The sequence below is a fragment of the Carcharodon carcharias genome, chromosome 15 (assembly GCF_017639515.1).
Source record: "Carcharodon carcharias isolate sCarCar2 chromosome 15, sCarCar2.pri, whole genome shotgun sequence".
Classification (NCBI taxonomy): Eukaryota; Metazoa; Chordata; class Chondrichthyes; order Lamniformes; family Lamnidae; genus Carcharodon; species Carcharodon carcharias.
Genome location: NC_054481.1, coordinates 23,564,142 through 23,580,640, shown reverse-complemented (window position 1 = coordinate 23,580,640; position 16,499 = coordinate 23,564,142). Strand labels below are relative to the sequence as shown.

At 42.0% G+C, this 16,499-nt stretch overlaps 1 protein-coding gene across 1 annotated transcript in view; it reads left to right on the top strand.

The window, feature by feature from the left end:
* Positions 1-16,285, top strand: part of LOC121288350 (dynein assembly factor 5, axonemal-like) — a 101,846-nt gene extending 85,561 nt beyond the window's left edge. The window contains exons 11-13 of the mRNA XM_041206903.1: positions 3,338-3,494; positions 3,893-4,084; positions 15,000-16,285. Of these exons, the coding sequence (XP_041062837.1) occupies positions 3,338-3,494; positions 3,893-4,084; positions 15,000-15,139 (489 nt within the window). The 3' untranslated portion in view covers positions 15,140-16,285. The remainder of the gene's footprint in view (positions 1-3,337; positions 3,495-3,892; positions 4,085-14,999) is intronic.
* The last annotated feature ends 214 nt before the right edge of the window (positions 16,286-16,499 follow it).

Sequence of the window (16,499 nt, the reverse complement as noted above, 5' to 3'; positions counted from 1 at the left end):
ACTCGCATAGTCATTTAAGGCACAGGAGGAGACAATTTGGCCCATTGAATCCATGCCGGCTCTCTGTAAGGTAGTTCAGTCAGTATCATTCCCCTGCTCTATCCCTGTAAATCTGCAAGTGCTGGCACATTTTATGCCTTATGCAAAGACATTGATATTACAAACCTGTGTGGGCAGATTTGCCTGCCCACTCAAAGTGCGCTGTGCTCTGTGCAAGCTCAGACGCATTGGGACTTCCTTTTCTGGATCATTCCATGGGCATCTCTGCCACAGAGCCTGGGCTAGCAAAATGGACAGGAACTGTAATTCTCCCTCAAGCCTGCAGATGAAGTCAGGCCTCCAGGAGGCAAAGGATCAGCAAGTACATCCCAATTAAATGTGAACATAGAAAAAGAAATCCTACCTCTTCCTGTCTTTAGTTTGCCTTAAAGATCCCTACAGGCCCTCCATTCATCAAGCAGTCCAGGGACAAGCCACAGTGTCATATCTCACCCCCAACACTGCACCTCAGTTTCATTCCTACAGTTGGTCTGTGCCTACTGAAAGAAGGTCCAGTTTCATCCCATCAGGAAAGCCCTGGAAATTCCTAGGTGAAAAAAAGTGGTGAAGGCCCTTTTCCCTGGGAGAATGGGAATTACCCAGGATCAAGGGCCAGGAAAGCAGGCATTCAGAGTTGGGTGCTATAATATCTGAACTCTCGGATTGTGACACAGAAAACCCTTTATGTTCCTAACCAAACACTTCAAATAGAAATGCTCATCCAAAACAGTGTCTCCTTGTTGCCATCCTTCTTTGCTTAAAGTTTGGGCAGCTGGTGCTTTGCTGAGCTGCACCTAAATAATGATTTTTGAACGTGGATCAAACCATGTGGCATAAGAGAAAAATTCCCGGTGCAGACTGCATTTTAATGTGGGCCAGTTTCAGACCCTCAAACCACTTCAGTAGAAATTGGTTAAATTCCTGGCATAAGCTCGGGATTCACTGTTGGAGAAATAACATTACATGAAAGCCATTTGATTACTAGTTCAACATCTGATGGAAGTGTGGATTGAATATAATTTGTATATTAATTTCTGCTGCATGTATGTCCTGAAAAAAATACCTTGCTTTCAGACAGATGCACAATTTTACAAACTAGAGAAACAGCTTCGATGTTTCTGCTTGTTGCTTTCATATCATTAAGTAATTGGCTCATCAGTCTTACACAATGGAAAATAAAACAGAATAAAATCCTACTGATTTACACAGATGGTATATAGTGATCTTAATAGTGGCATGCAGGAGAACACAGCAGCGATTAAATGCTGATTTAAAAACACATCTGTATCATAATGTATAAAGTAGTAACTATAGCATTGTAGGCAAATGTCAAATTATAACTTGTTTCGATCTGTTGTGTGAGAAGTGTTATCCTGGTATAACATATTCTTCAGTACAAAGTATTTGGAGACGATATGTAGCTAATAATGTACAGGATAGTTATGGATGAGGAAGGCCATTTAACCCATCTGAGCAGATCCAGCAGAAAGGCCCCGGAGTTCCACTTTTACATCCAGCTGTTTCCACATTAATTACAGTCTTTTTGCCTCCATTATCCTACTTGGAAGACCATTTTTTGTGTTGATCACATTGTGTGCAAAGCATCCTGAAATAAGTCCTAAAGTTGACTTTAACAACTTTGAACTTGTGTCAGTAGCATTTTGAAGTACAATGCTGAATTCAGCCGTTTACTATTTTGCATACTTCATGGCCATTCTCATCCTATATCTGTCTGACTGAGATTAGATATATTTGAAGAATTGCAATTGGTGAACCCCATTTTAAACATTTATACCTATGTCTGCAAAATATTATTAAATATCACAAAACGATACAGCACATTAGAATGCCATTCAGCCCATTGTGCCTGTGCCAGCTCTAAGATGTTAGTCCCACTTCTCAGCTCTTCGCCATAGCCCTGCACTTTTTTCCTCACTAATACTTAACCAATATCCTTTTATAAATTGAATTTGAATTTAATTTGCTTCCCCTGCTTTTTCAGGCAGTGTGTTCTGATCACTACAATTTGCTGGGTAATTTTATTTTCCTCATGTCCCATCTGGTTTTTTTTGCTAATCAACTTAAATCTGTGTCCCTTCTGACCTGACCCTTCTATTACTGGAAACAGAGTAAAACAACAGAGAAACTATCAAGACTATTCATGATTTTGAACAACTCTAATGAAATCTCACCTTTAATGTCTCAGCTTTAATTTACATTGATCAGAAATTCCTACCAATGCAGCTACTGAATGTTGTCATGTCTGACTGAGGAGAAAGGTCAGTGAACCAGGATTTCAGAATTTGGCTTTCTTCTGAAAGGAGGTTGGAGCTCTGCAGAGGTGTGAGGTTAAATGAAAGAGCTGCAGTTTATTTTCCAACGTTGCATATTTTTGATGCAGCAAAGTTGCAACAAATAATGTATGATTGCATTTGGACTCAGACTGGGCAGAGCAGAGAGGTTGAGCAAATCAGGAATTTAACACAAGAAATAGGAACAGGAGTAGACCATTCAATCCCTTGAGCCTGCTCCGCCATTCAATAAGATCATGGCTGATCCTCAACCTCAATTCCACTTTCCTGTGCTATCCTCATGATCCCCTTTGTATCCAAAAGTCTATGGATCTTGGTCTTGAATATACTTAGCAGCTGAGCATTTACAGCCTTCTGGGGTAGAAAATTCCAAAGGTTCACTAGTCCTCAGAGTGAAGAAAGTTCTACTCATTTCAGTCCAATATAGCCTTTCCCTTATCCTGAGACAGTACCCCCTAACTCTAGACCATCCAGCAAGAGGAAACAACTTCTCAGCATCTAACATGTCAAACCCTCGCAGAATCTTGCATGTTTTTTTGAGATCATGTCTTGTCCTTTTTGAACTCCAGAGGATATAGGCCCATTCTATTCCATCCCTCCTTATAGGACAGCTCTCTCATTCCAGAAATTGCTGTACAGAAAAGAAAATAAACTCATAGAAAAGATTACAAACAGATTGCCATAAATTTCTATTAAAATTCTATCTCTAAAGAGTCAGAAAATGTTTTTTTTTTAAAGATATGCTGGGTTGTGAAGGGGACGCATCAGAAAACTTAAAATTTTAGAACTAGATTGAGTTTTAGTTGTGGTTGGCATGGGTCAGTTAGTGACATTGAGGGGAACTCTACCATGTCACAATATTCAATTCACCTGGGCCAGAGCCTTTGGTGTTATAAATTACTGCAGTTTGTTTCACTTGTAGTTTTGACGATTGTATGAGAAGTCAGACTGGCAGCAGTTTCAAGTTTCTTGTAATTGTTCAATAGGCTCTTGGAGTATATGAAGACTTGATGCCAAAAGTGGTTGCAGCATTGGATGAAGATTCAAAAATGACTCGATTACTGGCCTGTCAGATTGTCAGTGCTATTTTAAAAGTTTGTGGGAATCAGTTGGATCCTGACAAGCTTAATAAATTGTATCCAGGTAATGTATGTGCTGGCATAATTTCTTCTGAGGTGCAGTAGTACCGTTACCATAGGTGTATTCTTCCCCTCTAGCTTTCATTAATGTTTGCAGTTGCACGTATTCCATTAATCCTACACTTTGAGAAGTTTCTCGCTAATTGTTTGAAATCTCTTTGGCCATAAGAACTACTCGTGGAGATAGAGAAGTTAATTTGAAATGGTGTAGATGCAAGTACTTTCTGGTATTTATTGAATCCAAAGAACCTTTCTTTTGGGCATACGTTTCATTTGATCTTAGAATCAGGTTCCTGGATATTACTGCTGAATATCTTAGAAATATTCTATTTGATTAGTTTTTAATTATTCGTGCAGATACTATGGCACCACTAATAAGCATCTCCTTTTTCTTTATATTAGAACTTCTAAAACGCCTCGATGATGGCTTGGATGAAGTGCGTATAGCAGCTGCCAAAGCTTTAAATGTTTGGTTCCAATGTGTTGGAATTGATTATGACCAGTTGTTGATCAAGAGCCACCTTGAATTCCTGTACCGCGGGCTTTTGGTTCATCTGGATGATCCAGACAGCAACATCCAAAAACAATTACTTGGTAAGAATGATGAGTACATTTCCGTGATGTTCTAATTTCCATTCTTTGCTGATGTATTTGTTGCTGTGCAGTACGCGGACAGTTTAAATCGCACAGACAAATAGAACAAGGGTAATCTCAAAGGAGCAGTAGACCTCACCATTAAAAATCACATCCAATCCTACAGTAATAGTTCTGTGGTACTTAGCATTTATTTATAGCAGGGATGGCCAAACGTTTTGAACCTTAGAGCCACATATGATAATCTTCACACGCTGGAGAGCCGCAAGACACAGGCAACTTTTACAGACATTTTTATTCCTTTTCTTGCACACACTTCTGTGAGGAAAGCCTTATAAACTATTATAATAGTAATATCCCTTAAGTAAGATTAAACTTGCAGTTATCAGGGCTAATCATTGCTAGAAGCGGACAAAACAAATCTACTTCACCGACTCATGTCAAAGTTAGCTCACTGCTTAATTGGCTTTGGCAGCCTTGCTCTTCCAATGTGGAAAATCAGTCCAGAAGTTTTCAAAAATAAGGGCTGATTATACTTAGGGGTAGGGAGGGGAAAAGTTGTAACCTCCTAATGAGCAACAAATTTGAGAACCTATGACCCAACGCAGTAGATTCTTACATTCCTCTGTACTGTATTAAATTGTCTCCTCCCTTTTCCGGATGGAAGGTGCAAGTCAGAAGGTCAGCAGAGAGAAGGTGGGTTAGGGAGCCAGGGAGGCCACTCCATAATCGCACTGATCTCACAGCCCTAGGTCAGTCTGGCAGGAAACCGCTCCCAGTGCGCTCTAGTTCTCTCCCATGGAGCTGTTTGTGGCCATTTTTGAACAGCCAATGTTTCCTCATAACTTAACCATCCTACGTTTAGAAATTAGCCTTATACTCGTTTTTTTTTCTGGACACGCTCAAAAAACTCAGGGCAGGACTTACAAAAGCAGCAGGGTTGTAAATCGGGTGGTAGACAACCAGCCATACTCTGTTTAAAAGCACTCCATTGGCTCACAAGCTGTGGTTTGGCCACCCCTGATTTATAGTCTAATGTGTACTTCATAATAGCAATTACAGATTGCCCCTTCCTGCTCACCATGGCTTCCAAAGACACTGACACAAAATCCCATTAGAAACGTGAGAGTAATGAGAATACTAATATTGCACTGCGAGCTTCAATATAAGGGAGGAAGAAAGCCCAAAGCAAAATGAAGGTGCATGAAAAATAAAAGAGGAAAATTTGAAAGGTTGTTAGATCAAAGCTATTTTGAAACAAATTGGTGATGGGAGAAAGGATCAAAGAAGTCCTCATGATCCAGAAAAACATTTCCCTAACATGAAGGGCCATGCAAATTTTTTCAGTGGACTCTAAGAAATGGTATTAGTAGCACATGTTTCTTGCTCCTTTTTAAATTATTCATTCATTCATGGGATGTGGTTGTCACTGGCTAGGCCAGCATTTAATGCCTATCTCTCATTGCCTTTAAGAAGGGGGTGATGAACTGCTGCCTTGAACTGCTGAAGTACATTTGGTACAGGTACACCCACAGTGCCATTAGATTGGGAGTTCTAGGATTTTGACCCAGTGACAGTGAAGGAATGGCTATATAGTTCCAAGTCAGGATGGTGTGTGGCTTGGTGGGGAGCTTGCAGGTGGTGGTGTTCACATGCACCTGCTGCCCTTGTCCTTCTCGATCATGGAGGTTATGGGTTTGGAAGGTGCTGTTAAAGAAGGCTTGATGAGTTGCTGCAGCGCTAATGATCTACCATCAAAGTTGTAGATGGTACACACTGCTGCCACTGTATATTGGTGACGCAGGGAGTGAATGTTTAAGGTGGTGGATGGGGTGCAATTCAACTGGGCTGCTTTGTCCTGGAGGATGTTGAGCTTCTTGAGTGTTGTTGGAGCTGTGCTCATTCAGACAAGTGGAGAGTATCCCATCATATTCCTGACATGCCTTGTAGATGGTGACAGGCTTTGGGGAGTTAGGAGGTGGGTTACTCGCCACAGAGTTCCTAGCCTCTGACCGCTCGTAGCCACAGCATTTTTATGCCTGGTTCGGTTCAGTTCAGTTTCTGGTCATTGGTAACCCCAGGATGCTAACAGTGGGGGATTCAGCGATGATAATGTCATTGAATGTCAAGGGATGATGGTTAGATTCTCTCTTGTTGGAGATGGTCATGCCTAACAATCGTGTGTCGTGAATGTTATTTGCCACTTATCAGCCCAAGCCTGTGTTTTGTCCAGGCTTTGCTGTATATAGACGCTGACTGCTTCAGTATCTGAGGAGCTGCATACATTGCTGAACATTGTGTGATCATCAGCGAACATCCCCAATTCTGACCTTATGATGGAAGGAAGATGAAGCAGCTGAAGATGGTTGGGCCTAGGACACTACCCTGAGGAACTCCTGCAGTGATGTCCTGGAACTGAGATGATTGACCAATAACAACCACAACGATCTTCCTTTGTGCTAGGTCTGTCTGCAACCAATGGAGAGCCTTCCCCCGATCCCCATTGACTCCAGTTTTGCTCCTTGATGCTGCACTAAGTCAAATGCTGCCTTGGTGTCAAGGGCAGTCACTCTCACCTCACCTCGGGAGTTCAGCTCTTTTGTCCATGTTTGGATCAAGCTGTAATGAGGTCAAAAACTGAGTGGCCCTGGCAGAACCCATACTGAGTGTCAGTGAGCAGCTTGTTTCTGAGTAAGAACCACTTGATAGCACTGTCGTGACACCTTATATCACTTTGCTTATGATCAAGAATAGACTGACGGGGTGGTAATTGGCTGTGTGGGATTTTTCCTGCTTTTTTTGGACAAGACATATCTCCGCAATTTTCCACATTACTGGGTAGATGCCAGTGCTGTAACTGTACTGGAACAGCTTGGCTAGCGGTGCAGCTAGTCCTGGAGCACAAGTCTTCTATACTATTGCCAGAATGCTTTTGGACCCATAGCCTTTGCAGTATCCAGTGCCCTCAACCGTTTCTTGATATCATGTGTGGTGAATTGAATTAGCTGAAGACTGGTATCTGTAATGTTGAGGACCTCAGGAGGAGGCAGAGATGGATCATCCACTTGGCACTTGTCCAGGAATATGTGATTCAGGCTACAATCAGATCAGCCATGATTTTATTGAATGGCGGATTGGCTCAAAGGGCCAAGTGGCCTACTTCTCCTAATTCGTATGTATGTTCACTTCTGGCTCAAGATGGTTGCAAATGCTTCAGCCTTCTCTTTTGCACGGATGTGCTAGGCTCACCTGCCATTGAGTTGGGGATGTTCATAGAGCCTTGTCTATTGCATGCTGCTTCTGCTGTTTGGCATGCAACTAGTCCTGAGTTGTAGCTTCACCAGGCTGATGCTTCATTTTTAGGTATGTCTGAGGCTACTCCTGGCATGCCCTCCTGCACCCTTCATTGAATCAGGGTTGATCCTCCAGCTTGATGGTAATGGTAATAGAGTGGAGGATATGCTGGGCCATGAGGTTACAGATTATGCTTCTGCCGCTGCTGATGGCCCACGGCGCTTTATGTATGCCCAATTTTGAGTTGCTAGATGTGTTCAAAGTCTATCCCATTTAGCACAGTGGTAGCGCTGCACAACACAATGGAGGGTATCCTCAATGTGAAGACAGGTCTTCATGACTGGGCGATGGTCACTCCTACCGACACTGTCATGGACCGATGTGTCAACAACAGGTAGATTGGTGAGGACAAAACAAGCAGGTTTTCCCCTCTTGTTGGTCCCCTCATCACCACCTGAGCCTAGCAGCTAATTCCTTTAGGATTCAGCCAGTGGTGGTCTACCAAGCCTCTGTTGGTGATGGACATTGAAGACCCCCATCCAGAGTACATTCTGCACCCTTGCCACCCCTCTGTGCTTCCTCCAAGTGGTGTTCAGCATGGAAGAGTACTGATTCATCAGCTGAGGGGGTGGCGGTGGTAGTTGATAATCAGCAGCAAGTTTCCTTGCCAATGTTTGACTTGATGCCATGAGACTTCATGGGGCCCTGGAGTTGATGTTGAGGACTCCCAAGGCAGTTCCCTCCAGTCTGTATACGACTATGTTGGTGGGACAGGATATACCCAGGGATGATGATGCTGGTATCTGGGGCATTGTCTTGTGAGGTATGATTTGGTGAATATGACAATGTTAGGCTGTTGCTTTTCACTAACCTGTGGGACATCACTCCCAATTTTGGCACCAGCCCCCAGATGTTAAGGGGGAGGACTTTGCAGGGTCGACAGGGTTGGGTTTGGCATCGTCTTTTCCAATACTTTGTCAAAGCTGGGTGGTCTGTCTGATTTCATTCCTTTTTATAGACTTTATAGTGCTTTGATACAACTTAAGAGTCAACTACATTGCTGTGGGTCTACAGTCACCTTGGCCAGACCAGGCAAGGACGGCACATTTCCTTCCCTAAAGAACACTAGCAAACCAGAAGTGTTTTGACAAAAATCATTTCGTGGTCACCATTAGACGAGCTTTTAATTCCTAGATTTATTAATTGAATTTAAACTCCACCAGCTGTAGTGGTGGGATTTGAACTTGTTCCCCCAGAGCATTAGCTGGGCCTCTGAGTCCAGTGACATTATCACTATGCCACAGCCTTAACATACTGGCTGGTTTGGCCAGGGACATTTTGAACCCTACATTACTGGGCTCTCGTTAATCTCTCCTTATCTCTGCGCAACTTGTTTCCGCATCCTTAAGTACAGCCATAGCGAGCTATTAAGAATTTCTGGTACAGAATGTATCTGTTAGACTGAAGACAGTGCATGTCCTTGAGTTTTAGACCTGACGAAGGTTCATTCAATTCTTTTGCGTTTTTGTTTTCCTTCTCTGCTGAAGCTTTTGGATTGGGATACATTGTGACAAACATCACATTGCTGTCAGGATTTTCTGGGCATTTTATGTCAGTGTCATTTGTAACATATTAATTTAAGGGGCTGAAGTGAGCCTATTAATGAATGGATGATGGTGCTAATATACTATGTGGGAACCATGTAATATAAAATCTTTTTGGTAAGATGCACTATTCCTTCTTAACTTTGCTTGTTCTAATGTCATTCCAGAATAAGAGCCACCAGCATTGTGTGTTAAGGTTCATTTGTGTGGATAATTTTCCCAGCCTGAGTTGTGTTTAATAATTAACTCTTGAAGTTAATATGCAATATTTTAAGCCATGTTGACATTGCAAGACAAGCAAAGTTTTGGGAAACCTATCTTCTGTTGCCAAATAATACATGTTCACACCATAAGTTGGGCTGTTCTAAAGAACCTGATTTAGAAACTCTCTGTGGTGTACCATAGCTTGCATGTTGAAATTAGACTTTTATAAGTAGTCGTATCCGAATAACTTCAAAAAAGAAAAGTTTGCATTCGTGAATATACATGAATCTGATTCTGCTCAGAGCAACAAGATTACTTCTATTTCTTTTGAGAAAGGACATGTTGGGAACTGTTGTGTCCATGAACTGAACTGTCACCCTCATCATTTCATGCCTATTTTATCTGCTTCTTTATCACACTCTGAGTGACTTCCTGCCCCTAGGAAGTACTTGGGTTTAGCTCTCTTGACAGCAGTTTAATCCCTTGTCAAGTTATAAAGGTTCAGTGGGTATTCAGTAACATAGTTTTTTTTCACATAGAGGACTTTGTCTGGTTTCAGATTTTCTCTCACTCAGTGTTGAAACCCTAACGCAGAGTTTAATTCAGGACGTTTTGTGCTATAATAGTTAACTTTTTTGATGCAGCTGATGAAAGCCCAAAATCAAGCATGAAAATAAGCTCCTATAATGCACAATACCAAAGGCAGGACTGTGAATCTTCGACCATAAAGTTCATTGCGTGAGCTGTACCCCAATAACCCCAATGTGTGTTATTTCGTCCCTTTGAGAAGGCATAGAGTGAGCCCCAAGTATTTCTTCTTTTTGGGGTGGGGGAGGACCTACGTGCTCACACTGTGTGGTGGCGAACTAAGTTGTCATAATAGCATCAAGGGAGGCAGACTGACTGATCCTGTGCCCTGGGGGGCGGGCAAATGGTCTGGTCCTATGCCCTGAGGAGGGCTGATGGTCCGGGCCTGTGCCCTGGGGAGCGGGCTGATGGTCTGGGCCTGTGCCCTGGGGAGCGGGCTGATGGTCTGGGCCTGTGCCCAGGGGAGCGGACTGATGGTCTGGGCCTGTGCCCAGGGGAGCGGGCTGATGGTCTGGGCCTGTGCCCTGGGGAGCGGGCTGATGGTCTGGGCCTGTGCCCAGGGGAGCGGGCTGATGGTCTGGGCCCGTGCCCTAGGAAGTGGGCTGATGGTCTGGGCCTGTGCCTTGGGGAGTGGGCTGATGGTCCTGGCCTGTGGCCAGGGGAGCGGGCTGATGGTGTGGGCCTGTGCCTTGGGGAGCGGGCTGATGGTCTGGGCCTGTGCCCTGGGGAGCGGGCTGATGGTGTGGGCCTGTGCCCAGGGGAGCGGGCTGATGGTGTGGGCCTGTGCCCTGGAGAGCGGGCTGATGGTGTGGGCCTGTGCCCAGGGGAGCGGGCTGATGGTGTGGGCCTGTGCCCTGGGGAGCGGGCTGATGGTCTGGGCCCGTGCCCTAGGAAGTGGGCTGATGGTCCTGGCCTGTGGCCAGGGGAGTGGGCTGATGGTGTGGGCCCTTGCCCAGGGGAGCGGGCTGATGGTCTGCTCCTGTGCCCTGGGGAGCAGCTCGGCCCAGATTTGTTTTCCTGCCCATGTGCAGTTGTTTGATCTCCACTAGTTTGCTGGTAGAAGGTGCTGCATTGTCCCTGAGCCAGGAGGGAAATTGAACCACAATTCCTGCCCCAGCAACCTCTGCAAAATGCTCATCATTGGATGAAGTGAGGGAGCTTAGTATTGGTGACTTTGGTGAATCAATAGTCCGCCAAATTTGGTGCCTAGACATGTACATGAAAAATGTCACTTTGGGGTGCGGGTGCCAGCAAAACCATTGTTGGCTTTAGGAGGGAAGGGAGGACATTAGCAACTCCTCCAGAAACTTTTATTCTGTCCCTTCTGGCACTCTGTTCTTTGCTATAGTATTTAAAATTCTGGTGGCCATTCAGATGCTGCACGAGGCCATTCACCATAGCATGGTGCCATATAACAGAGCTCTGGTTGACGCCTCTGTGAAAAATGCATTCGTTATAAATGTGCGGTATTGAGTGCATTTATATAAATAAAATACATAACTTGAGTGACTGTATTGTGCTTGATGATACTCAGTGTTGTATTTTTTCACATCGTACTTGTCCTGAGTCAAGTATCTTTAAATGAAAACTGATGAATCCATTGAAGAACCATTTCATAAAAAAATACTGTGCTTTCACAATTGATATTTACACTTCGCTGAAAGGTCTCCAAATGTATCCTTGTTCCAATAAAAATATAAAAGACATGAATGAAGGTTTTTAAAATATTTTTAATGCAGTACGGTTAGCTGTAACTTGGCTTTGCCAGGTTTCACTTAAGCAAACTGTAAAACACAACCTTGGCCAAAGTGGTGTAAGTGAACAGCAGCAGTATTGACAGCAACTTTTGCTGGTAATTTGGGTTTTGCTTCCTTTATTTTTTTCAATTTAGTATTTTCATAACTCAGTACAATGTGAATGTGCCATGTGTGTGCATTCTGACATCATTGCATGCTTTACTAAATATGTGTGTGTGCGTATGTGTCTTGCTCTGAAATATGCTTCCATGTCTTCTAATACCTACATTGCATTGTGTTACCCATGGGTGGCACAGTAAGAAGGCTTAGGCTGTCTGGCACACAAATACATTGTTATCAGTTCATCTGAGTTGTTCTAATTAATTTATTCATTATAAGCCTGCCAATTAAACCAAATTTTTTTGACGTAATGCTTTGCTCATGGAATTATGTTTTATTTACTTGTCTCTGATGTTGTCAAATAAGATTTGAAAAATTTTGAGTAACAAGTTCAGTTTTAATTTGATTTAAAGCCACCAAAGATATTGATTTATTTTTTCCTTCCGTCCCCTGAATATTTGCCAGCTCCTCAGTCCTCTTGTTTTGAGTTCTTGCCAACAGTGAGTAGCAGTACTGTCAGGGAAATGGATAGTCTCTTTCTTCTTGGCTGTCTGCTGCCGACAACTCAGGGCATGTTCGAGCAAGGTTTCCATTGAATTTGAATGCGACTGGGTCAGTGTTTCATGAGCACTGTAGTCAAAGTGTTATCCTATATTACACTTGTGAAAGCAGATACACGCTAACACCAGTCTTTATTATGGTTAGCTGCTTGGAACAAGTCAAAACTTCTATAGCACTGCCAAGTGACCCAGCATGAAAAGGACCTAACATAGTAAGATTTATGGATCTATTTTCAAGGGACTGTGAATTTTGAAGAAAACATGCTTTGAGAGCATACTCTTTGCTGCTGTCTTTTAACTGATGTATATATGCTTTCCATAATTCCATTTTTAAGAGCAGTCAGTGCTAATATTAGCAGTGCAGTCTTGGTTGCAGTTTTTGCCTTTCCTTATTTGCTCCCTCCAATCTCAACATCGCTCCTCAGACTGGAAGCAAATAGTTAGCTCCTTGATAGCTTCTGATTCTCACACTGGTTTGACAATTGATGATAAGACTCATTGACTGGAATAGAGGAAGAATTGCTTCCACGTGCTCTTGGGTCAATTAGTGTGTTAGCTAAAATCACACACAAATCAGAATTTCATTCAGTTCCAGCGTTTTTGTTGCAAGAAATCAATTTCTAATTTGTAATTTTCTGCCTTCCATCAATTCATTAAGATGTAATGTGGTTGACTGCTGTGCAAAATGTCACTAATTACAGGAGTGGACTACATAGAGTGGAAGAGAGGTGTTGTGGGGAAGGGGGCAAACTGTCCCAGTAAGTGAATAATCAAATTAGAAAGGAAATCACTCAGCTTCAACTCAGTAAGTGGTGGCTCAGACTGGGTTCTTTCTATTTTCCAGGCTGACATTTGACAGAAAACTGTGCAGCCAAGTGATATGTGAACAGTATTCACACCAACTCTAAACTCTGGTTAAAGGCAGGTTGTGAGGCTGTCATAGATTAAGTGTACTGAGTTTCTAAGCTTTCCTTTTTAAGTTTGTTTCAAATAAGTTGCAGAAGGGACCTGGAGAATTCAGTTTTGCCATACTGAGAATTTGCACTATCTGTAAGAATACAGATAGCTCCAGTGCCATCTAGTGGAAAACTTTGTAATACTGTCACATACTTAGAAATTGGCTGTTCACAAATGGTGCCGTTTTTTAATTCTTTCATAGGATGTGTCACTGGCAAGACCAGCATTGTTGCCCAACCCTAATTGCCCTCAAGTTACTTGCAGGCATTGTGAAGCTCCGAGCTGTTTACCTGTATAATAAACTTGACCTGTTCTTTCTTTTCCAGCCCCTCCCTTCAGCAAAAATGGCAGCTTGAAAAGCTGACCTTTCTTGAGACCCAAGTTGGTCATTTTCCTGCCTTGTCTTTTCTGTTGCAGATTTTTAGGACAATTTATTACTGTTTTACTACAGAAACCAGGTGGTTTTAAAAAAAGACATTGCAATGCCATCCATGTAGCAATAGGACTATATTATCCACTGATGTTAATCCAAATGCGAGATCAACACAATTTCAGCAATTCACAATTAGTGGGAATTGTTTGGCTATTGTTAATTTGAAACAGGATGGCTTATAATTGATTGCATTAAAGATGTTTAAACTGGTTATATGTACAAATAGAGGCTAAAATGGAACTGGTTCTCATTATCATTTACCAGTGGCACTCAACTAGTCAATATTGGTTGTACTTGGTTAAAATGTGTATTTTGCCTACAGCCAGAGCTGAAGAAAGGTTCTATTCTCAAAATGCTTCCAGTATAATCTACTGAAATGATGGAAAAATAAGGCACCCCACTAAACAATCAATGGTGGGCATCAAAGATCCCACAAAACTATTCCGAAGAAGAGCAGGGAGCTTTCCCTGGTGTCCGGGCCAATACTTATCCCTCCATCAGAAATACGAAAACAGGTTATTTGGTTGTGATTGTGTTGCTATTTCTGGGAGCAAGTTGGGCTTATATCCATTGGAGTTCAGAAGAATGAGACTTGATCTTACTGAAACATATAAGATCCTGAGGGGACTTGATAGGGTAGATATGGGGAGGTGTTTCCACTTGTGGGAGAGACTAGAACCAGGGGATACTGTTTAAGAATAAGAGATCTGCAGCTTAAGACATGGATAAGCAGAATTTTTTCTCTCAAAGGGTTGTCCATATTCCCCAGGAAGCAGTGGAGGCTGGGCCATTGAATTTATTCAAGGCAGAGTTACACAGATTTTTGATAGACAAAGGAATCAAGGGTTATGGAGGGGGCAGACAGCAAAGTGGAGCTGAGACCACAACCATATCAGTCATGATCTTATTGAATGGCAGAGCAGACCCGAAGTGCTGAATGGCCTACTCCGGCTCCTAATTTCTATGTTCAGAATGAAAGGAACTGCACTTTAAAAGCACTTCATTGACTGTAAAGCACATTGGCAAGTCCTGAGGTTGTGAAGAGTGCAATGTAAATGCATGCCTTTCTTTCTAAAGGCTGTTTGGGTGACTTCTCTCAGCGCATCATTAATTTTTGGAATCCTGTACCCCAGAGAGCAGTGGAAACCAGGTCATTGAATATATTCAAGCCTGAGTTAGATAGGTTTTTAATGGACAAGGGAGTCAAGGGGGATGGACGGGAAGGTGGAGTTGAGGCCACACTCCGATTAGCCATGGTCTTATCAAATGGCAGAGTAGGCTCGAGAAGCCAAATGGCTTACTCCTGCTCCTAATTCTTGGTGTTCTTGTAACTTTTGGATAGACTTTGAGATGTTCAGGTATATATTTTTGTGTTAAAAATGCATAATGGTTGATTTTCCCCTTGTTTTCTCTCAACAGATGTTCTAAAAGTAGGAAGTTTTCTTTCTCCGTCGCTGCTGACACAAGAGATTGAGGCTGTGAAACACAAACATCGCAGCCCTTATTACTGTGAACAGCTGCTGCAACATATTCAGGCACTCAACAGAGACGCCAGTTAAGTCTGGAGCCTGACGCTTCAATTGGAGATATGATACAGATGCTGTGTAGAATCACAGATTCTACACAGAAAAATATGCACATGGTATTTATAGAAAATGGATGAAAGGGGCAAAAGTTATACTTGAACATTGGTATTAAAATATCTACCATTAAATACAAAATACTAACGATGATAGATTGGGGTTGATGGGTATCCAAAGTTAGCTGAGAAACATTGGTCCATAATTCTTCATCGTGCTTAAATTCTCAGCCTTTTAAGAAAGGAAATTAAGAGGTCTCTAGAGGACATCTTGTATCAAATTGCTAGTGGCTCATAGAAATGCTATCCTAATCTCGAAGCAATTAGAAAGAGCAGTAAGTTTTTCAAACTCTGCTTTTCCATTGTATGAAATGGGGGTGTTTGAAAGAGCATGTGTGAAGCACAGGAAGGTACTGCTCTTACAGTTTCTGAATTGACATTGGAGCCCGGAGTATTGCAGTGGTGGAAAATGCCAGAAATACAGAGCAAGATAGTCGGCATTTAGTGAAGAAAAAAAAATGGTTTCAACCTTGTGTCCTAATGCATCCTTTCTCTTAAAGATATTAATTGGGCAGCTGTGTACATCCAACACTTTCAGATTTTATTTCCAATGTTCAGCGATTTCTGTTTTATTTCCCTATTACTAAACCTGATGCCTTATTGTTGGATGGTGGGGTGATAAATGGGAAGTTAATGTATTCATTTTTCTTCTATATTTTTGATCCCAGCAATTTTTTTGAAGAAGTTTTCTGTGCAATGCTGTTCTATGATTGTAGTGTCTACATTTCTAGAATCATATTTTTATTTGCATTTTTTCCTATGAAATTAGATTTTATTCCACCTGTGAAAATCAGTCACCAAATGCAGTATTTGTTCCCGAAAGGATTTTTTTCTCATTGTTTCTGTTTAGTAATTAAATATGCTTGCATTTGCTGCTGTATTTTTAGTTTGCAGTGTCAATATTATGTAAGATTTACATTTTTACATTGAATTTTATAATTTAAAATAACAATATCTTTAGAATATAGAAAAAAACCTTTAATTGAAGATTTCAACAAAGAGTTGAGTGTTTTGAGTATCTTTACAATAAAAATAAAACTACATTTGCTGTAGGCATTTTATACAATACATCTTGCATTGTTGAATAAGTAATTGATTTAGGGAAAGTCTTTGGGGCTAAGATTTAAGTGCATGGAGTAAAGACTGACATTGAAGGAATTATTCACCCAGTACAAAAATTGCAGCACAAGTTTGGAGTTTCCAATTGCCCATTTTGAGATGAAGCCTTCAGTGCCTTTTGAATTTGTATTTTCTTTGGGGGAAACTATCTTGGCAAGGAG